Source organism: Solanum stenotomum, chromosome 7, assembly GCF_019186545.1.
Source record: "Solanum stenotomum isolate F172 chromosome 7, ASM1918654v1, whole genome shotgun sequence".
Lineage (NCBI taxonomy): Eukaryota > Viridiplantae > Streptophyta > Magnoliopsida > Solanales > Solanaceae > Solanum > Solanum stenotomum.
Genome location: NC_064288.1, coordinates 60,284,712 through 60,309,392, shown reverse-complemented (window position 1 = coordinate 60,309,392; position 24,681 = coordinate 60,284,712). Strand labels below are relative to the sequence as shown.

At 28.8% G+C, this 24,681-nt stretch overlaps 1 protein-coding gene across 1 annotated transcript; it reads right to left on the bottom strand.

The window, feature by feature from the left end:
- Nucleotides 1-1,399: 1,399 nt before the first annotated feature.
- On the bottom strand, nucleotides 1,400-10,052 carry LOC125870372 (pleiotropic drug resistance protein 1). The gene is made up of 20 exons (XM_049550789.1): nucleotides 9,565-10,052; nucleotides 8,773-8,893; nucleotides 8,494-8,667; nucleotides 7,710-7,869; nucleotides 7,525-7,601; nucleotides 6,346-6,399; nucleotides 5,756-6,148; nucleotides 5,385-5,666; nucleotides 4,966-5,282; nucleotides 4,723-4,883; nucleotides 4,535-4,638; nucleotides 4,296-4,452; nucleotides 4,014-4,210; nucleotides 3,577-3,909; nucleotides 3,170-3,460; nucleotides 2,997-3,080; nucleotides 2,548-2,909; nucleotides 2,292-2,463; nucleotides 1,946-2,200; nucleotides 1,400-1,854 (listed from the first exon to the last, which is right to left on the bottom strand). Exons 1-20 carry the CDS (start codon nucleotides 9,933-9,935, stop codon nucleotides 1,597-1,599), a joined length of 4,323 nt encoding a protein of 1,440 aa, XP_049406746.1. The 5' UTR covers nucleotides 9,936-10,052; the 3' UTR covers nucleotides 1,400-1,596.
- Nucleotides 10,053-24,681: the final 14,629 nt, after the last annotated feature.

The window sequence follows — 24,681 nt, the reverse complement described above, 5'->3', positions numbered from 1 at the left end:
TATTAGAAACTACCATTTTTTTCATGTCTCATTATTTTAATATATGGATCAAAAATTTCTCATCTTCCTTTCTTCTTCCTAAAGGAATTTTTTTCATATATATAATATGAATGTTAGTTTGATACATAAGAAGATTTTGAAGGATTACAACAAAGTGCAAAAGGTGAACATCTTCTTTATTACCATCTCCAAATTTATATGTTTAGGTGAAACTATGATATATGTCTTTTAGTAACAATGCTAATTACGTAGGTGAGAGTCAGATGTGAATTCAAAATATAAATTTAGTAAGTAAAAACGAGTATGATTTTATAATATTCTCTCATTTCTTTATCTTTTCTTTTGTGTTCGATTTCAGATATTTATCCAACTCCTCAAACTTGAGATTCAAGAAGCAACCAATTCTTGATGGAACCACTTTATACAACATGTTTGAAGTGTAAGCTTCACTAAATTAACGCGCATGGCTTCATCTACGAAGCAATAACCCCTCCCTTGGCTTTCAATATCGCGTGTTTTTTTTTAAAAATATCAGGATTGCTTTAGTGATCTTATGGTTGAAATGGCTCTGCCTTTGTTCCCTTATATGATGTGTTATATGGTTGTTCACTTTTGTTCAAAAAAAAAAAAATATTGTATCTTTTTTGGTTACTTCAATGTGTATACACTTGTTCTACTATCTAGCATATTGAGCCATATTATATCAATATTCTCATCAATGTAAATTTCCACATGTTGCTTCCCTTTGTGTTACTTTAACAAAGCCTTGATATAATATATATTATCAATATAGGTTGTATCCATGTTGAATCCTCTAAAAATACATTACTTTTAGTTTTGGAGAATCCACCTCACATCCGCGAATATTTTTGAAGAGTCGAAACAAGTTACTTTTAGGTAATTATAGATAGGGTAAGTGTTCAATTAAGTAGGGCTTTTTGTTTCCCATCCGGTGTGGTGTCTCTGAGACTTGCTTTGGATCTGACTAATCTAGATTTACGCTTGGGAAATCCACTTTGGAGGGTAAAGTGTTCCTTACCAAAGACGATTTTATTCCTACGACTCGAACCCACGATCTTAATGCAATTATTTAACTTATTTTGATGTATTGATTCATCAACAATGACTTTTCTTATATCTATAATCATTCCTAATTAGTTTCTTTCTTTCTTTCTTTTTTCCAGGTTTTTAAGAAGAATTAAAGCCATGAAATTTCAACCTGTCCCTACTATCTATGCTCATATATTCTTTTGTTTCGTAAAATCCCACAAGTGGAGTCTGAGAGGGTAACATGTACGCACGCACACCTTACCCCCTAGGGAGGGTAGCTCAATCATAGCGTACCGACAAAATAAAAATTATTTGGAAGGGAATGGTAAAACTAAAATGAAGACAAACCTTGGAACAGAACTCTTGTTATATTTTCATTGTACACTGACAAATAAACATAAGAGTTCAAATGAATAATACAAGAAATTATACCTAGTAATCATCAAAAAGTTGAAAATATGAACTTTCTTAAGTAGTTACCAATCCCTATATACTAATTTTGTACCCACTGTTTCTTCAAAAGTTCTTCATTTGGTTAGATTTCACTTATCTCCTCTGGAAATTGAATGCCTTGATAGCAAAAGCAAATGTGAAAGCAAAAACAACTACGTATGCAACGAGCACACCAGCAACAACTGGAAGAAAATCGTGTCTGAATCCAAAGTAACGTCTCAAGAATTTCTCCACGGTTTCATCATCAACTAGTGTAGTTTGGATGTCTCCGAATTGTGATGCAACCAAACCATACAAGGTCCAGGCAACAGGGCAACACCAGTAGTACCATCTCCACCATATAGGCATACGCTGTAAGAAAAGAAAATGTCATTTTTCCGAGCTATAGATCATTTGAAGATGTGTATCTTGGGACAAGAATATAAAAGGTATAGGATCTTACAGGTCGTGGAACGATGAATCCTGAGAAGAGGTTCCATATAGCATAGAAGAAGGCAGCAACGATAGAAGCAACGTTTTGATTTGGTGTGACAGCCACACTCATCATACCGTAGAATGTAAAGTACAAGAGAGTGGTATACATGATGAACAAGTACCAAAAGAACTTGCCAACTTCCCATTCGAATCCAATCATAGCATAGACGATGATACCATATACTATAGCTTGTACGAATACGTAAGGGATTTCAATGAAAACCTGCAATATATAGGAAAGTTTCCATGAATACTATGAACTTCTATTTTGACATTAAAGTTATTGCTACCAGAAATTGAACTTGTCTATTCACCTGTCCAAAGGCATAAGGTATGGCAGAGTACATTCCAGCAGCTCTTTCTCTGTAAAACACTGTACGCTCAACGTCTACGACTGGTTGCACTGATGATGCATTTTGTACACCAAGGAAGAGAACAGCAGCGTACATCGATCCCATAGCGTTGAAAAGATCTTGGCTCTGGCTCCTGTAACAAATAAAGAGCAAGTTAAGTATGTATGAAGGATTTTAATAAGTATACTTTTGCAAGCTTTCATGTTTCGGTACTTACACTTTGGTACCGATATCCCAGAACATTGTTCCAAAGACTAGTGCTATGAACATTGTGAAGATGAATCTGACTGCAGTGTAAGCAGGATTACGCCAGTACGACCAGTTTTGCTTCCACAGGCAAGCCATACACTGTATCCATAATGACTGTGAGTATTGAGTTTCGAAATACAGGTCTTTTGAACCAGGGCGAGGGACGCTTAATTCAGTAATCAAGGCTTTGTTCCTTCTGTACAGGTCAGAATTCTTGTATAAGTCGGTGAAATCAACGCCTAACATCATTTCTTGAGCCGAGGCTGTGACTTCCAACATCCAGGTAGCTGGATTGTAACCCTCCTTGATTTTAGCTACCCCAGGAATCGACTGCATTCAACGCAAAACAGAGGTCGGTATTTTCTCGTATAATATTGGAAATGGAAAAGTTGTCATTTTCTCTTTAGTACAACTTACCTCAAAGTATTTGATCAAATGGCAAGAATGGCGACCCAATGGACCAACGTATATCTCTTGTCCTCCTCGTTTCATTAGAAATAGCTGCGAAGCCATTTTGATTTTAGCACTCAAATGATATAAGAAGATAAACAAATATTAGCTAAATTTTTCTTAAAAGATAATAAATCTACCTCATCAAAGGCTTCAAATATGTCGATGCTTGGCTGATGGATAGTACAAACAACGGTTCTTCCTGTATCGACAGTGTTCCTAACAGTTCTCATAACAATAGCAGCAGCTCTTGCATCCAGCCCTGAAGTTGGTTCATCCATGAATATAATAGAGGGGTTCGCGACCAGTTCAACCGCTATGGTCAACCTTTTGCGTTGCTCAGTTGAGAGACCATTAACTCCTGGCAACCCGACTAAGGCTGATCTTAAGGGTTCAAGCTCAACAAGTTCCATAACTTCATCAACAAACATCTGTAAAAGAAATAAGCAATAGAAAATGTTATGAGGCTGCTACTTTCTCTTAGAGGTTTGGCCAATCTGCAAGAGATAGTCTTATTAATGGATGACGAAACTTCAGAGGAACGGACCTTTCTAGTTTTTTCGTCAACATCCTTGGGTAAACGCAGCCATGCTGAGTAAACCAGGGACTCATACACTGTAACGTAAGGTGAATGGATGTCATTCTGCTCACAGTATCCAGAAATACGAGCAAACGTCTCTTGCTTCTTGGGATAGCCAGAAATCTTGATGTCGCCATCGATATAACCTCCTGTTTTTCTTCCGGCTAAAACATCCATTAATGTTGTTTTACCAGCACCACTAACGCCCATCAAAGCTGTGAGAACACCAGGCCTGAAAGCTCCACTAACACCCTTTAGAAGTACCAATCTATCTTCACCGGCACCTTGTTCTTTCATTTCCTGCAAGTCATCCGAAATCAGTTTTAGTATTAGTCAGAGGACAAGGGAGTTGCTAATGCCTGACAGCTCCAATTTTTCGTTTACAAAAACATTTGGCATGTTACCTGAGGCATGTCAACAGAGTATACAACATCGTCGAAGGTGATAGAATGGGGTTCAAATGGAAGAACCATTCCCTTCTTCTTACTCTGACCCGCACTGACGATATCTCCTCCGTCTGTGCTAGTCATCTGGGATGCAGCTTGACCATTTTCAGCATTCTCACTGTCTTCTGGTCTCACTGTTTGTGACTTACCATATGCTGCAAATAATTATACTATGTTAGTAAATTATTTTTTTGTTTCTCCTGGTGAAACATAAAATGGAAACAATTCACGGGAACTCACGTTTGAGATACGCCAGTGCAAGACTGTAGAAGAAGTTGAAGACAATTGTAAATCCAAAAAGTGCCGCAAAACCAATCCAGTACCAGTATGCATCTGGAAAGAACCCTCGAGATTTCACCACTGCAACTCCAAGGGTCTCATTTCCATTTGGCGTAATCTGTTTTAGTGCGAGTTGATGTCAGCATTCATGGAAGAAGAAAATAGACCATTGCAAGTGGCTTTATGTAATACAAACTTACGTGTTTCCACTTGTTCCCGTCAAATTCATTCACAAGGATTGAGTTCACGGAATACATCAACGGTGAGATCCAGTACCCCCAAATCCACCAGCCCTTCACATCCTCTGCAGCATTAGGCAAAATTACAAAATATTAGTATGTTTGAACAAAAAAAGAGTTTCTGCAAACACCTATATCATCAAACATACCTCGTGAAAGGACGAAACCACACAATGCAAACTGTAAAAGAAGAGCAAATGCTCCAAATGTACTTGCAACTCCCATGGTCCTTCCAACTGCACCCATGAATCTAAACAATCCTGATGCCATCTGGTTTACTAATACGAGCAGCAAGAATTGTTTCAGAAATCTGCAAAAACATTAGTGATTAACAATCATGGGAGAAAAATAATATCTTCGTCATTATTTTGTATAGCCTATTCTTTCCATACCTTGTAATGTTAGGATCAAATCCAATGACGTAGTACGTAAGGATCACCCAAAGACCGACTTCAACAAGTGTTACAGGGATTTTGAGGATCCATGACGGAATTGCATAAGCCCATGAAGGGAAAAAGAGAAGGTCTCTTTGCTTGTAGAAGACCGGAAGCTTGAAAATTGTCATGGCCATCTCAGACATCCCGTTGAACATAATCATAACCACCACGAAAAAGAGAGCACCAGCGTATATTCCTCCATCATCTACTGTATCTCGTGGCATCTCAGTTCGGAAAAAGAGGGTCATTGTCATAAGAGCCATTATTGTAAGCTGAGAAAAGAAATGAAAACAAGGCAAGCGTTATAATGTGCACGCGGCTATGACAAGATCAAGACTTAAATCAACATTTCTAATATAGATCAAGTAAGTCACCTGAACGAACTTGAACACGTAAACAAATGAGTTCCTCTTCATTAGTAGATATTCTCTTTCAGTGCAAACCTTCAAGAGCTCTTTCTTTCCTATACCGTACTTTTCGTTAGTCAAAGCAGCAGGATGGCATTTAGTCCTATCAAATGGGATTGCAAGCTCATCGCCTAGTTTCCTCCCAACATGGAAAGACTGATATGCGTCAGAAAATTCTTTCGATGAGATAAACCTATAATGCTCATTCCTCCTTGACCAATATTGTGGTTGATCCTTCTTCGATGTCACCTGCAAAAATTTCCGACTTTCCACATTAGAACCAAAATTGCATCACACAACTTTTAAGTACCATTCTTGTTTCTCATAATGAAACATACTTCTTGCAAGAAATCGGCCACGCCTTTCCTCTCTGGGCATTTGAATCCCATGGATTCGAAGAATGCAAGCACATCATCACGAGGGCCTTGATAGACAATGTACCCGTCCGATATCAGAATGATATCATCAAACAAGTTGTAAGTCTCAGGGGCAGGCTGCAACAGAGAAATCACAGCAGTTCCCTTCAAGATTTGAACAGATTGCCTTAGGGAATTCACAATGGAATATGTTGTGGAACTGTCCAATCCAGTTGATATTTCATCCATGAAAAGTGCTTTTGATGGTCCAACAAGCATTTCACCGGTCGTCACACGCTTCTTTTGTCCACCTGAAATCCCCCTTAACATTTCATCTCCCACCATAGTATCCGCACAAATGTCTAGTCCCAAAATCTGCAACACCATATTCATTATTAGAATTCAACGACAACAGCATACCCAATGAAATCCCATACGTAGGGTCTAGGGAGGGTAGAATGTACGCAGACCTTACCACTACCTCGTGGAGGTAGAGAGGCTGTTTCCGAAAGACCCTCAGCTTATTTGGTCATAATTCAACTATAAGACTAATTGGATATTCTAATTGTTACCTTAAGAACGTAATCTGTAACAACATTTGCTTCTTGTCCTTCTGTTGCTGAAGCCTAAATTCCACAAAAAAAAGTAAAAGTTATGATTACTTTCCAATAAAGGAATCAAAAAAAATAATCTATTACTTTGCTCAATTATCACTGAAAATAGATTGACAAACATGTACTCTCTCCATTTCATGTTACTTGACCTCTGTTGACTTGGCACATCCCTTTAGAAAACTTTAATTCGAGGTGTATTTTACTGAAGTAACCTTATTAACGATGTTTTGTAACTTCAACAACAACTATATGTAGTATTTTAATACAAAGGGTAATATGGGAAAAGTAATTAAACTCTCTTAATTTGTTAAGACGGACAAGTAGAATGTATTTTAAAAAATTTTCTTAAAACTATAAAATGTATCTCAAAATACAAACATATGAAACTACAAATTATTTCCACAATATCAAAGCATTTTTTATTTTTTATTTTTTATTTTTATTTTACCGAAAGATTTAAGCAATATGCACAATGTAAAATTTTTATTAACTATCAGTATAGTTTAACCTATTAATAATAGGTTAGTTACCATACTATCAAGTATCAATAACCTTTTTCACATGTGCGAATCCATATTAATCGGGCTCACAAAACGGTACCAAATACCAAGTGAGAAATTAAGAAAAAAATGTTGCATACATTTAAAAGCAAACGAAAAAGAGTAAACTATAAGTATCAACTTTGAATTTTCTAATAATTTTTTTTACTTTTCAATTCTTTTTTGTTTTTTCTTGATTTCTTTGTCTCCTATCTAGGATTTTTTTAGAGTGGTGGGGTCAAAATATACCACCATTAATTAATTAATTAGCCCACCCTTTTGGACCACAAAAGAATACTTTTTAATATTTTTTCCTAAAGATCTGCCCAATAATTTCTAATAATAAAATCAGTTATTTCTGTGGGGTTCGATTAATAGATCAATAGTTTTCAACTTTCTTTCATTTTTATTTTTTATTTTTGGAAGGGAAGATATGATCATTTTCACAAAACAATTTAAGTGATAATAACTGAATTCTATATTTAATGTTTGTACATATTTAATGAACTTATTAACACATCGATCAAATTGACATGTGGGCTATTAACTCCGCCCTGATGTTCACACATGTTAACATAGTATAGGTCCACAGTCTAACCTTCATGTAAATGTCAATATCAGGATCTGGTTTTATATTAGCTGCTTTCTCTCTTCTTGATAGTTCAGCTAACATCTCTGCAGAAAATTTTCAACAATTTTTAAAAAAAATATATATCAGGATTTATCGAACATCGATTCGTAGAAAATTATATTTTTAAAAAATAATGATAAATTGGTACTAACCGTAACGAGAGCCAACTCCTTGACATCTTGCAGAGAATTCCAAAGTTTCTCTTACAGTCATTTCTCCAATGTGTAAATCATGTTGGCTAATATAAGCTGCTGTTCTTTGTGGTACAAATTCATGTAGTTCATGTCCATTATATGACACTTTCCCAGTTACCTGATTTTTTCCAAGAAAAAAATTAGTTTTTTTCCTCGGGATATTAGCATTTTTAGTCCCTCAAATATCAACAAATAGTAGTTTTGGTTTCTCGCGATTTCTGGTTAAGAACATATGTGAATCTTCACAAACTTAAGGGGTGGGGGGTGGGGGTGGAGAGGGGATAGTTTTCTTTTGGTGTGGGGGGAGGGGGAATATTAGCATTTTTAGTCCCTCAAATATCAATAAATAGTAGTTTTGGTTCCTCGTGATTTCTGGTTAAGAACAAATGATCTTGAAATATATGCAGTTTTGATCCTTCAAACGGTGAATCTTCAAAAAATTTAATGATTTATTATGGTCAATTTATCATGTTTACTCCATATTAAAGGGTGATATATTCTAAAAAAAAAGGCACTAAAACTCACATATTTCTTATATAAATGTACAAAAACACATGTTTTAGTCATCTAAAGGTTAAATATACTTAACTAAATAGTACAAGGACCAAACTAGAATTAATCAATAATCAAGGGACCAAAAATGCAATAATCACTTTTGAAAAAAAGAAAACACCACTCTTTAATCGAAATTCATATTAGTCAGACCAGTAAATTTGGAATACGTTACGAAAAAAAATTATACCTTAAGAGAAGAATCAAGCTTTCCAGCCAAAGCTAACAACAAAGTTGTTTTCCCAGAACTTGGAGGTCCCAAAAGCAAAGTCATTCTGCAGGGTTTAATTATTCCGCTAATATCCTTAAGAATAGTGATTTGCCTCTTACTGCTTGGGAGAATATGCAGAGTATTCAACAATGTCTTCAAAACAAAAATTTTAAAAAAAAAAAAATTGTTAGATTCGACGATTCTTTTAGTCAAAAATTGTAATAGTGAATAACTAAAAATCGATTTTTTTTTTAATACCTCAAGAAAATTAGTCATGAAGTTGATAAATGTGGGTAATCCTCTGCTTCCCACATATGCATCTGCTTCAATATTCAAATTTTCATATCTTACTTCTATTGTTGGCAAATCAATCCCAACTCTGCAAATAAAGATCAAAAATCAATTTTTAACCACTTATAATTAACAAGTGTTGTAGCGGGATTGTTAGGATCTCTCGAGTTATAGCTCTGAATATGAAAATCCTAGTATGAAGACCTTCCCACCCATCTCACCACCAAGTGTTGTGGTAGGATTTGTTAGGATGTTTCTATTGTTAATCAAAAGTCTCGGATTATAGCTCTGGATATAAAAACATCACGAAGACCTTTCCACCCATCTCACCACCACCAAGTGTTGTAGTGGGATTGTTAGGATGTCTCTGTTCTTAATCAAAGGTCTCGAATATGAAAAAATTCCTAGTATGAAGACTTTTCCACCCATCTCACCACCAAGTGTTGTAGTAGGATTGTTAGGATGTCTCTGTTCTTAATTAGAGGTCTCGAATTCCAGTTCCGTATATGAAAAAATCCTAATCTAAAGACCTTTCCGTCTTATACTATGTGAATCCAAATAAGTCGGACTCAATATGAATAGTAGACAACACATATGGAAAGCATTAAAAAAAAAAAAAAATCTCACTTCCCACCCAACAACAACAACTGAACTTCAATGTACTTTCACAAAGTGGGGTCGGGAGAAAATAGTATACAGATTTTATATCCGGGACTCAAACACGAGATTTGATTAAAACAAAGATGAACATATACATACCTATCAATCCTGTTTTTGAGTTTCAACAAGAACTTTTCATTATCTTCATCAGCAACTCTAACAAGTCTTTCAAGTAAATTCTTTCTTTCTTGATAACCAATATCATTAATATCAATTTCAGCAGCAGCACCTTGTGATCCAAACAATAAACCTTTTCTTAATCTATCAAAAGTTGGTAATTTTTCAAGTGCTGCCCATTTTAATGCTTCTTCATCATCTTCATCTCTAGCTGATCTTGAAAATATTTCAACACCAGTATTTCTCCATATAGAATTACTATTTGCTCTTAAACTTACACTTCCTCTTCTACTTCCACTTATACTTCCTCTTAAACTACTCCCTCTCAAATTACCCAAATTTGCAGGCTCCATTTCTGAAACCCCCAAATTTTTTTAAAAAAAAAAAAAAAACAATGTTCACTATTTTTTTTCACAAATTAAGTAGGAAAAAACTTCAAATCATCACAAATTAGAAAATGGGGTTGTCAAAAGAATATTTTTTTTTTTTTTGGTATGAAAAATGGTGTGAAAATGAAGAAGAAAATGATGAAGAGTTGTTAAAGCTATTTAGAGAAGAGGGGATTTATATAGTTAGCTATTTCAGAAAAGGCGGCTTTAGAAATTTAATTTATTCAAAAGACTACCAAAAGGAAATGGAAATTTGCGTTTTGAGTCCTTCAAAATTGAAAAGCTCTACTTTTGGTTCTTGTAATTTTTGATTAAGCATCTTTCGAGACAAAACAAACCTCTCTATCAGCAAGAATCGTGGTGGAGTGATAAGTATTTGTTCATCATTAACTAAAAGTTTTGAGGTTGAATTTTTTTGGGTACGAAGTCGTCTTTATTAGGGAGTATTTTATGTCTTATGTGAAATTTTTCAGCGTGAATTTGAATTTAATCGGATCCTAATATATTTTATCATTTTTGAATCCCACTTATGGATCGTATTGGGTATGTTATTGTTGTTTAATTTAAATAACAAATGTTCCTTGTACAAAAAAAAAGGACCAAATATACATATTTTTGGTAATTCAAGATAAATGTTTTTACTTAGATATTATGATGATCGATGTTAAAATTTATTAATAATCGAGAGGCTAAAAGTGCAACCATCTTAAACATATGTATGTATAATATATATATTCATTGAACTTCAAGTACTTGTAGTTAAATAGTAATATCTTTAGGCACACATGTGGGAGAATAATGATATCAAATTTGGAAACCCCATATGTAACTTTCTATGAATCTTCATAAGAAAATACCACTTATTTGCTTAGAAAAAGAAGTTGCCTAAAATAAAATTAAAATAAATTAAATAAGTGTGTAATATAAATAGAAAATGAAATATTTTGTATGGGGCATATAGGATCAATGCTGACCAAATGTATGGCCACAACTTCAAACCGTATAATACTACTAACCTAACTTTGTCATTTTAAGTGATGACACTCTGTTAATTTCGTCAGTAAATTTTATTCTAAAAGATAATGTATCTAGTAGTAATTTATTTCAAATTTTGAAAAAAAATGTATGTATTCTCAAATATTTATTACATAGCTTAGTTAACTCTAGTGAATATGTCGAGTGTGTTCGATACGTACGCAAAAAAAATTATCTAAATATTTGCATATAATATAGACAAATATGATATAAGGTGATGAGGAGGTGGGGATGGGAGTTACGTGATTCGGGGTGAAGATGAAGTGTGTTGGAGGATGGGAAGATCACAATCAATGTGAAATGTCACTTGTCAAACTTGTTTTCTCTACTTCCACTAAGAAAAATATTTTCATCATTAAGAAACTTGTTTTTCAAAACTTTGGACCAATTCAACATGAAAATATTGAAAGTCATCACACCCCTCGTCTCCTTTGTTATAACAACTTGAAACAAGCCTAGGTTTTTATGAAATGCACGTAATTAAAGTAAATGACACATTTTATATAACTAATTTATTTACGTAACAAGCACTTGAGGATACACGCAAAATAAATAAAGAGAAAATATGTAATAGAAATATTTTATCATATATTCAAACGATTAATTAAAATAACTTAAATATTTAACTAAAATAAATTGACAAGTTCATCTACTATCCACGTATAAGTCCTACATTTATTAATGTAACTTTTATTTTTCTTTTCTTCCATTTTGAAATGCCTTTTGTTGATTGATTTTGCCTATCATTCTAGAAGTATCTTGACTGACTTATTTCCATATATATATATATGTGTGTACGTGTATGTGAAATGCATTAAAAAGTTTAGCTAAAAGAAATGTTGTCAAATTCTTTCCCTACTTGTATGAATGGAGAAATAAGGTGAGATAAAGAGTTTATATATCAAAAGATCATTAAACTATGAGAGTTTAACTAATAAAGTTATTTAATTTTATTTTTTATCAATAAAATCACTCAACTTAACACTTTTATTTTCAAAAATCACTCAAATACATTTATCTTTAAAATCAAATTGGCATATAAATAATTTTTTTTTAATCCCACAAAATAAACAAATAAATAAAAATATAAAATTTCCCACATTATTTTTATTTTACAATTTTATTTTATTTTCTGAAAAACCTGAATCTGCACCATTTCCAGCCACCTTCTCCTATTGAAATGTTATTTCTAATACAATTTAAATAATTTTAAATTTCTTTGAATAATGTCTATTTTCTCAAAATATAATTTTTACACCAAGAAACTAGAAAGAAAGTGTAAACCTTCATGGGCTCACAGAACTGGAACAATCCACGGAGAAACAACGAATCAAAAGGTCACCATTTTTTATATTATTTTTTATTTTGCAACATTAATTTTTTTTAAAGTTCAAAATCACCATTTTCAGTTTTTTTTAAAAATTTTTATTTATGTGTGGGGTCTATGTTTATATGAAATAAAAAATAATATATTTATTATGTCAAATTTATTTTAATGATAAATGTAGTTGAGTGATTTTTGAAGATAAAAGTATTAAGTTGAGTGATTTTATTGAAACAAAATAAAGTTTAATGACTTTGCTAGTTAAATTAATATAATTTAATGACCTTTTGAGAAATTAACTCGTGAGATAATGAATAATAATTTAAATAAATATTTCCATAATTTAGGCTATTAAATAAATACACTATATCGTGTGCGGCTGCGGCTCTTTCATTTTTCGTACCAGACTTCAAGAATATAAATAATCATATTGTATATAAATAGTTTATTATTTTTTGATATATAATATACGATAGCAACATTTTCAATGCAATGGTATAATCGAAATTTTCATTAAGAGATTCAAAATATGAGAAATAAACACATAAATAAATTTAAAAGGGTTTAATATCTATTACATATACATAAAAAAAATTGACTATTTAAAAAGTATAATTTTTCGTTGAAGGGCCCGCGAACTGACATAGTTTCACCATAGTTTCAACGCAATCTCATATGTAAAATATGAGGAGGATAGAGTGTTTAGTGTATACAGACTTTATTCCTACCTCGTTGAGGTAGAGAATTTTTTTTCTGAAATTAGAATCTCAACTTAAATAACACATATCAAAATAATTTAAGAAGGAAAATACAGAAGTAGAGATATATATCAAAGGATCGGAAAAGCATTATATAACATTTTTAGAAAATAAAAAATAATAACAACAACTAAATAATGCGATTATATAATATAGTTTACTTTAAAAAAAATTACAAATGGTCCCCAAAGTCTAAAATACATGCCACACCAATAGTATATTATTACTTGTATGTACCATAATATATAATGATAATGATAATACTAATTATACGGATTATAAGATTTAGTCAATAATTCTAAGTAAACTTTCCCAACTTTTTATGCAAAATCAAAAATTCCATTTCACGTGCAATTTTTTTTATTTGAAATAAAGTACTGATCCTGTACATATTATCTACGTGAGTTGTGATGTAGTGATAGAATTGTTTCATTCTTAAGCAGAAATTTTCAATTTGAATTCAGATATAGAAAAAAAATTGTTGTAAACACCACTCCAAATGTAATTTAAACTTAGTCAGAGCTCTAATGTAACTCCAAAACATTGAGTGGGAAACTAAAAAAACTGAAGTTACTTATTAGGAGTATTTTAATACTATTTTCTTCTTCTTTTTTCAACCTAGAGGTGGCATTCAATAAGAGAAAGTTTATTTTATAATTACTTGATAAAGAAAATAAATTTAAAGTTAGGCAACCAAGATTTGTAGCTGTATAAACAAATACTGATGATGCAGATGGTTTCAAATTTAATTATGAATATCCTCATAATTTAACCAAAAAACTAACTAATGTCTGCATCATGATTTATTATAGCAAATAAATTAAGGCATACAATATAACAATAATTATGCTTCGGTCTCAAATAAAATGAAATTGATTATTCATTTCGTTATTTATACTCGTATCATCTTATTATCATAATAAATAAAACAAATGTGAAAAACATATTAAAATATCTATAAATAATATTAGTAACAAGAAATGTGGTTTCAAAAAACTTGTTAGATGTTTCTTTTTAAGTTAAACTAAATAAATTTTAATCAATATTTTAAGACTTTTATTATTATATTAATATGTGAGAAGGATTATAACTTATAAGTTATAAGACTTTTATATAACTTCAAAATTTCTAAATCATAATTTTTAGATACTGAATTAGTCTAATTCAATATAATATATTTTTTGCTAACTGACTTTCGAGTAACGAAACTTTAACGGAACAAAGTGAGTAATTGTCACGGGAATGAATAGGGTCAAACTTGAGAAATAAAACTTTGAAATTTCAACTTATAGTGTTGAAATATTGATTACTATGCTTCAACTTTCAACAACAAACGCCTTAAATAAATTTGTTAATTAATTACTCCAACAGTTCTCTTTTACTAATTTTTTAAATTTTCATGTTCTTTTATGAAGTAATGATTTAGTCGTATTAATTGATGTATAGTCTTAAATCTTGAGAAACGATTTAGAAATAACTGATTATTGAGGGTAAATTTGGAAAAAAAGAATAACAAGTAAAAGTGAAATATTATAGATCATCTATAATATTGCTTCTATATTCAAATTGTAATGGATCATCTAAAAATGAAGTCTTCTATAGTATTTCATTCTCTCTCCCTCTTGTTCTTGCTTCTTCTTTGAAAAAAATCGTATTTTGTGTCTGACACTTGTATTAAAGCCAAACTAATCTAAATTCACGTAGAATAGAGTCTCATTCGAAAGGTAATTACACTCTCCTTCAATCTTGCTTTATTTATGTCTTATTCGAAATAGCTTCTAATTAAGTTAATTGGAAATTGAAAAGAGGAAAATAAGTTGACATCGAACAAATAATTTCAAATTTTAATTATCGTGAAATTCGTCATCAAATGTGCTATTATTATGCGGTCAACCAACTCATACTTACCTTCACAACTAAATGTTGAATATTCATAAGAAAAAAGACGATGCCTTCCATAGACTTCTAAAGGCTTGACCTTTGACCAAACATTAATATTTGGAATCTTGTCATAGCCTTTAATGTTTTTAATTTTTTTTTAGGTCTCTATGATTAGAGACTAGCTACGTGAACTCGTATTAGCACAGACTCAATATATATTATTTTTTAAAATTTATATGACATATATAAATTATGACGTTTTAAAACACACATAATTATATAAACATTTCAAGATCTTTTAATATTTCATATTTGTGTGCTTATTTAATTCCAATAAAGGACAAATAAGACTAATTAGTTTTACAAGACATTAAAAGAAATATTCACAAGGTATGCCAACATCTATTTTCTAATCTTTTGATGAGTTGTGTTCACTACCTAAAATATTACAAAATTAGTGAGACATTTTTTGTTGCTAAACGGCAAAAGAAATGGGATTAACTAATTATTAAATTTCATGTTACATAAAGTTAATCAATTCTAATAATCTCTTGATGAGAAATATAAATACACTATCCATGTGCTTAATCCAAGTTGAGGCTCTAAGATAATCATACTAAATACAATACTTTTCATTTTTTTAATACATGTTGTCTACAATAATTTACTAAGAAACAAATATCCCCCCATCTAAATACATGGCACAACATTAGTATATTAACCGGTACGGATGGTTACGTTGGTGCAATAGGTATTTTAATTGAGTTATTCGTTATATTTGATTTGTCGAGTATGATTTATATTTCTTATGTGATTTGCAAGTCATTACACAGAAACAGACTTACTCAATATGCATTCAAAGATAGCAACTCTGAATTACCTAGAGATTAAAAAGAAACATTAATATAATAATAGCATAAATCTTAAGTGAATTTAAATTATATTCCCTCTAGTTCAACAAATGTAAGCATCGATATATATTTCTTGTTTTTTCTTGTGGTCAGATTTAATATCTTCATATTTTTTGTATCAATGATCTGGCAAATTAGGTTGAGATGATTCTTTCATTCTATTTTTTTCTTATTACATGTGCTTACTTCTAATTGGTAACTTTTTTTTTTCTATCTATAGAAAGATTCAATCGTCACGTAAAACCAAAATAAAACAATACTCATTATTATAGTTTGTTCAAGTTACATAGTTGTCACATGAATGAACCATCAAGAAATTAAAAGGATTAGACTTTAGCAATTGAAATTTCGATTACTTCACAACTCACAACTATAATATAAACCATTGATTTTGATAATGTGTCACATCACTTTAATTATGATTGAGTGATAAATTTATAAATGAAAACACATAGTTTATATTCATTAATGATGGAGTGGTTTTGTTAACTTTATATTATGTATATTCATTAATGATGGAGTGGTTTTCTAATTTAGTCAAATTGTTTATGCATATGGCCGAAATAAATCGAGATTGATTATTTAGTTCGTCATATTTAAAGTGGATTTTTAATATTTTGTTGTTGTGTCTACGTTGATGACATGATATTGTCATTACAGGTAGTGAAAGAACAAAAACTATTGACTCCTAGTGATTTTTAATGAGGTCAATCAAAAAGGGAGCTTTGTTATGGATTGAGTGAAGACTCCAGAAATTAGTCTTTTTTTTTTATCATATTGAACGATAAACTATTGTATGAAAATCTATAATTTATATTCATTGATTGGATGTAAATATTCGATGTAAATAAGTTTTCATTAATAAATACTTTCGTTTATTAGTTAGTATGAAAAAATACTAAGAAAAGAAAATTGGTGATGAATAATTTCTGTTGTTAAACCATACGGATTTTATGTTAACTCTATTTAATAACGAATTATCAAAATGTATTGTTAATAAATGTCTATTTAGTTATTATTATTAGTAATAAATAAACAACAAATTATATACTCCCTCCGTTCCTTTTTAGTTGTCCATATTTCCTTTTTTAGTTGTCCCTATTTAGTTCTCCATTTTGACAAATCAAGAAAGGACAATAATTTTTTTCCTATTATACCTTTATTTAAATAAAGTTGTCATAAATAAAGTAAATAAACTTATGAACTTCCCAGCATTGATTAGTTATCTTGAGTGAATTTATTTTGGAATTGTAAATTGTACTATGAGGATAAAATTGTAACTTCACTATGCTAATCATTGTTGCTTTAATCTGTGTGTCATTTCTAAAGTGGACAACTAAATAGGGACGGAGGGAGTATTTCGTTCTTATCTCTCCCATTTTTTTAGTAAATATTTGGTCTAGAATCCTTCTTCCCTCCTACTCCCTCCGTCCACAATTGTTTGACAAATATATTAAAAATAGATGTCCAAGATTAATTGTCAATTTAAACAATCAAGAAATAATTAGTCACTTTTTTCCAATTCTGCCCTTAATGATTGTGTAGTTCAATTGAAAAGTTATGTGGACTTTTGGTATTCTTGATATAGTAGGGTTATATTAGTCAAATTACACCTTGTATTAAATTTTTCTTGTGGGATGTGCATGACCTTACCCTGACAAACAATTGTGGACGGAGGGAGTATATTAGAAAAAATATTATGTTCAAAATTTATCCTACAATTGATCCTTAAATAAAATTTATAAATTAGTTTATTCTTTTAAATTGTAATCAATTCATAAAATTAATTGTAGGAGACAAGACATTCAAAACTAAGTTGACTATTCACAACAATTTTTTTCTAGTCATGTTTTGACCTTGTCATGTTTATCCCATAACTATTTCCGTTTCATATTATTTGGTTCATATTTAGTTTGACACAATTTTTCTTTAAAAAATATTTAAAATATATTTTATTAATTTTTTCTTGTTATTTGCTATATTCTCTTCATTGCCACCTTTTTATATCTATTTTTTTGCATTAGAGATGAGGGTTTTTCGAAAACAGTTTCTCTATCTCCATGATTTAATTGGAAGTTCTGCATACATTCTACTTCCCTAGACACCACCACTTTTCACTGAGTATGTTTTTATTATTATAGTATTTTACTCAATTGTAAAATTTTAGAAATCTAAATACAATTATTATTTTATATAATTATTTAGTACTAAACAAAAACTTTCTTGATTTTAAATAAATTAAATCAGTAAAATGAACTACTTATTTTTTATATAAAGATCAAATAATATAAAGTGGAGGGAGGAGTATTTGGAATCTTCAACCTTGTTACAGCCTTTTAATTTCTTCTTTTATTTTTATTGGTCTTTTTGTATTTTTATAGAAGCTTCTTTTGGTCAATTTCACCAATATAAGTAACCAATAAAAGTCAACAACAACAATAATATATTCATTCTAATTTTATAAATTAAATTTAAAATATATAATTGTTATAATTTACTCTCTTTTTTTCATATTGTATACCATTGTTTACGAATAATAAGAGTCTAAATATTACATGCCACATTATTAATTTATTTTTAATATAATAATACGAATTATAAGAACGTTATGTAGAAATTTTTTGCTAAGAATTCTCAAAGTTATAATTATTCAAGTCAATAACGTTAACTAAACTCTTATACAAAGTCAAAATTTTACTATTTTGAATTTTCTCATTTATTTGACCTAATTATTTCTTCTAGTTAAAAATTCAAGTACGTTAGAATTTCAATCCCCTTTATTTAAAAAAAAAAATAATAATAATGAAGAAAAAATGGAAGAAGAATAGTATACCTAATGGTGGAGGTATATTTTTCGATTCTATCAAAGACTTTATCTTATAAAAATATTGGGCCAAGAGAACCAATAAATAGTTAATTAATAAAGCTAAAATATTTTTTAAAATGCCAAGACAATGATTAACAAAATGATAGAACTTAAATTTTATTTTTGTTATTTTCAAATTTTTATGTGTAAAATAAAAACCTAGTATATAAAATTAAAAATAAATATATAAAAGACTACGAGGTCAATTGATCGACAATGATACTCATTCAAAGGGATATATGGTTGTGGATAATCTTAATTACTTTTTCTTTTTAATAATACTAGTATACATACCCGCTCGTTGCGCGGATATTTTAAAATATAATAATTTTTAAACTTAAAAATAAATAATATGAATTATTATTATTGAGTAACAAAAGTGCATGTATGTAATAGTAGGATATAATTTTTAAAAATTTTAAATTAATTTTATATAAATAATTAATATATTTTTTATAATATTAATTAGAAAAAGTTTAGACATTATAAACGCCATCAACATGATATTATGAATATAACGTGAAAACATGTATGGTAATTCATTTCAAATCAATTTTAATTTGAAATTTGAAAGCAATGATATCAATTATTATCTTTAAATTGAAATACATGTGGAGAGATTTTATATGATAGAATGAAAATTTTGAAATGATAAAATAAAGTTGATCAAGATGAAGATTAAAAATAACACTTTGCAAATTATCATTCATTATATTGAAATCTTCTGAGCTTGTTAAATTGCTAAAGAAATAAGAATTACAACACAAATTAAGCTTGACTATATAAATTCTCACTAATCTAAATCCTAACTTTTATCAACGTGAATCTCATCCATTTTATTCCATTTTCAAATGTAATTTCTAGTATAGTAAGATAAGCCATATATTTATAAAATTGTCCATATGTCTTTTATTTTGTATGTACAATTCAACGTTAGCTTTAATTATTATATTTTATTTATAAAGGATAAAAAGCTATAATAATTTTACATTATGACAATTTAGTTTACATGATTATTAAAAGATATAATAGGGAATACTTCTTATTCTAAGTTAGCCTATATATTAAAATAAATTATTATTTTAAAATTATTTAATTTATTATTTTGGCTAAAGAGGAATTATTATTTTTTAAATTCAATTTATTATTATAATTTATAATAAATAATAAATTTGAGTTATTAAATTTTAAAAAAAGAAGAAGAAATTTCTTGTCACAGGCTATGCAACCCTTCAATCTTCAACATGCTATGCAATCCTTCAATTTGAAAAACAAAAATCACACTATTTTAAGTCATTTCGTCATAGTGCATAATAAAGATAATCATTAATAAATATGAAGTAATTAAGAAATAGAACTTACTGAACATTTTCGGCAAAATTATGTGAATCATCTTCTTCAGTTATAAAATTCAACATGATTGCATATATATTAGCACATACTATGTCTTCATTGCAATATTTTTTAATAGTTCGTCAATTTATTTTTATATCCAACATATATTTTTCCAAATAATAGCATAAAACATCATTCTCTATAATGCAAATAATATCTCCAAACTAAAATGTAAAAGATAAGGCAAAAACTAATAGAAATTGATAGAAAATTAGGAAAGCAAAATAAGTTTCCTACATGAAAAATACGATAGCACAATTTCTTAAAATGTAAATTTGAAAGTAATATGAAGTGAACAACATATCTGCTTACTCTTACCAAAAATGTTAATGACTTCTTCCTTCAATTTTACCATTGAAAATACAACGCATTGTACCTCGTGATAAATTTATTGATATATTTATATTAATATTTTAAATGGTAATGTGTTGCTTAAAATTGTTTTGATTCTTTTTAATTTTGTTTTATGTAGCGTGAATTCAATTGTACAATCTTATCATTAGAATGACTTTTTCTCCATAAATTGTAAAACTTTTTCTTCTTTAATTAAAATAAGTCTAAAAAATTAGTACTTGTAAATTTAACAAATGACATAGTAGATTTCCTCACAAAAGCAATTTACACACACAAACACACACACACACCACCACCACTTTCAACTTGACATTTTCATGTTGCGGGGATCACATCAACTCAAATCTGCAAGATATAAAACAATTTTAGTGCATGGTAATTTTTTATATTAGAAACTCGCATGATAAATAAAGAATTATATTTATTATAATATAAATAATCAACGACCACCCATACTCCTTTATACAACAATTTTTTCTTTCAAACTATTATTTTATTAGAAGAAGAACAATAGACTGTAAATAATTAATCAACTGTAACAACTATCAACCATATTGATAGTTGATAGAAGTCCACATTTTTGGTATGTAATTTAAAAAAATCTTGGATAGTTTTTCATACCTGATTTTAAATTAAGACATATGATAATTCACTGCTTGAAGCAATACATATGTGCATTGAAGACGAATTTCTCACTCCGAAAAATGATTGTTCTAAAGGATAATACTAACAAAATTAATAAATTTTTTCTGAAAAAAGAAGACATTTATTTATAGAATGAATGAAGCAAATGGATAAAGTAGGTGGTTGCCTTTATTATAGGAATTCAAAAATAAAAGGTGGTTACATATTTGACAAAAAACCATTTTCAGATANTTTTCTTCTTCTTTTTTTTGGGTCGTTTTTTAATATACATTTTCTTTTTTAAAAAAGTAAATAAATTCGTGAGTTGGTTATTTTTTTGAAAAATTCACATTTAATTAAAGGCCATTTTACTTTTCATTATTATTATTATTATTATTATTAATAATAAGATTTAATTTATTTAATTTTTATTTATTGAAAATGGTTGATTCACAACCCTTTTGATTTTCTTTTTCATTTATACTTTTTCAATTTATAAATTTATTATTTAAATGATTTTTCCATATTAATTAGTGGCCATTTTTTATTTTTATCTATTATTAATAAGAGTTAAAAACTTTAATTTTTATTTTTTGAAAATGGTTGATTCACAGCCGTTTTTTATTTTATTTTATTATTATTTATTATTTTTATAAAATTTTGTTATTTAAATATTTTACACAGATTTTTGAAATTAAATTAAATTAAATTATTATTATTATTATTATTATTATTATTGTAATTTAAAAAATCAAAATTTTATGGTGGTTTCTATAAGTTTACACATATTTTTGAAATTCAGTTGTTATTATTATTATTATTAGTAGTAGTAGTAGTAGTAGTAATAATAATAATAATGTCTGATTAAAATGATTTTAAAATTTAGTGAATTATTACCCACTTTTCCATCGGCAATACAATAAAAAATATGATAATAAGTTCTTTAAAAAAAATTGATTTTTAAAAAACTGTTTTAAATTGTTATTTTGTTTTAAAATGGAATTTATTATTTAAATTAACTAAAAACAATTAAGTTATTGAATTTGAATTTATTATTTAAAATAACTAAAAATAATAAAATTCAAGAATAATTGTGGTGCTGACACGTGTCGTTTTTTCCTCTCCTTTTATATATAGATAGATTCGTCCTTGACTTTGCACGCTTCAAATAGAAGTGTAATTTCACTATATTACCTTTTAAATATAATAAATACAATATCTTGAAAAATGTAATAGAGAAATGACATAATTAATGATAAGGGTAAATTAGAAACTAAGTATAAAATTATGCATTAATTTCATAAAGTAGACAAATATTATTAGACATTCTAAAATAGTATAATGGACAATTATTATTGAATGAACGGAAGAAAAAAATAATTTTGCAAAGAATTTATTGATTTATAGGTTCATTAAATTAAAGGGTCCCATGATGAATTTTTCAACCTTAGTGTGCTGTTCTTTTTTTCTTCAATTATCAGTTATCAAGAAGACTATTCTCAACTAAAATACTCCCACCTTTTCCTATTTTATATGTCACCACTTACGAAATGATGTATTTTATCCTTTTATTTTTATTTAATATTTTTTAAAATTAATTTTATAATAAATGATGAGTACATTTTCAAGATTAATTAATTATTCTATCAAGCGTATAATAGACAAAATATAATAATTTATACATAATTTTTATAAAATAACATGTATTATGGTTCAATTATTTATAGAAAGGGATGACGTATAAAACGGGACGGAGAAAGTGATGTGATTGGACATGAAAAATAGGATGTTCTTTTGAGGTGACTCAACTATCCCAATGAATGAACATGTATTACATAATTTAATAAGTATATTTTTGTGTGAGAACTCAAAAGTATTTTCGAAGAGAGCAATACTTATTTGATTACTTAAATTAAAAAATATTTTTACCAATATTAAATTCATAATTTGTGTTTGATAAGAGTTCAATAAAACACCCATAAAAAAATCATCTCAACTTATGAAGACATCTTCCACTACTACACAAAAAATTTAAACTTTTTTCATAATTTTTTTTTAATTTTATAATCTTAGCAAAATATTTAACTTTCTAATATAAATATATTTTTTTATAAATAAAATTAGAAGTTTCATTTCTCAAAAGCTTGATTAGGCAGACTATAAGTCTAGAAAGTAACTTTGTACTTACGTGACACGTATTCTACATGTTCATAATTATTATTAGAAGAAGATATTTATCGCTCAGGTGGAAATATATGTTTTTTTAATCTTATTATTGATTACGACACAAGTAATATGAACATATTGTATACCGTTATAAATGTTTAATTTATATATATAATAAAATTTCTCGATTATAAAAAATATTCAACTTGTCATTTTTTAATCCCTATCACATGGTACATTATTGTCTTTTACTATTGTCAACATCGAAAATTATTTTGCGGAATGTGCGTTTCTAGAATATGATTATCAATTCTATAACATTAAATAAAATAACATAGGCTAGATTATACTTTTTTCACTCTCTTTTAGAACTAGAAATTTGAGTGGATACAAAATAGTACTCTACCCACTATATATTAATCTTATTATATGATATGCTTTTTGCGTGAATGAATCATTAAATTTATTAGGTGCAATTTAGTGGATTCATCTTATTAGCATTACTGTTAAGACTTGAGAGCAATTCAATTAAAATAATTTCTAGTTTGGCATGATTGGTTGACTTTCTTAACAATATTAAACGATGAGATTTTTGATTAATTTGATCAGATTACATAATATTTTCTTGTTTTAATTTGTTTGTTTTACTTTATTTTTTATTTAAAAAAAATAAAATTATTTCCCCCTTTTTGGTAACTCTTTAATTCTATTTTTTCATCTAATATGTTTAAGATCATAAGATTATAGAAATTTTAGTAGATTGTACGTATATTTAATTTAAGACCAGAAGATTCAATAATATTCTTTAAACACTGTATCAAGTTAAAATCAGATAAATAAAATGTAGTTAGTAGTATTTAAGATTAAACTTCTTCTCTCTTCTTTCACCACCAATTTTTCTCTAAAATAACAATAATATACCCAGTAAAATCTCATAAATAGAATCTAAAAATAATAAAATATACACAAATCTTATCTCTGCCGGATGAAATTCCCCCCTAATGTAGATTTCTTGAAGTTCAAACAAATTCTAGATTAAAGGAGATGTAGCATTTGTAATGGGCCTACTTTTGAATAGCTGAATGAGTCTAATGGGCTAAGCTAGGTGAAGACTGGACTTATTACCCAATTATACTCAAAATGTGAATTTTTTTGCAAATAGTCATTATCATAAACTTAATTAGGCTCTTTAGCTATAGTTTATCTATTTACGGATCGTAGTTATAGTTTACTTATTTGTATAATTCACGGGTATATTTGTATAATTCGCGCGCATTTGCATAATTGAGTTATTTTCGTCCGTAAAACTCTGAATAACGAATTTATACAAATACAAACATCTGAACTTTAAACAATTATACAAATTATACTAGGGAAAATGCATAAGTCCCCCCCC

Excerpts from the sequence above, each read along its gene's own strand:
- LOC125870372 (XM_049550789.1), bottom strand. The coding sequence starts at position 9,935 with ATGGAGCCTGCAAATTTGGGTAATTTGAGAGGGAGTAGTTTAAGAGGA. Across the intron at positions 8,668-8,772 it reads TCATGACTAATTTTCTTGAG|ACATTGTTGAATACTCTGCA; the intron begins GTATTAAAAAAA and ends TTTGTTTTGAAG. Across the intron at positions 4,884-4,965 it reads TTTGATCCTAACATTACAAG|ATTTCTGAAACAATTCTTGC; the intron begins GTATGGAAAGAA and ends ATGTTTTTGCAG.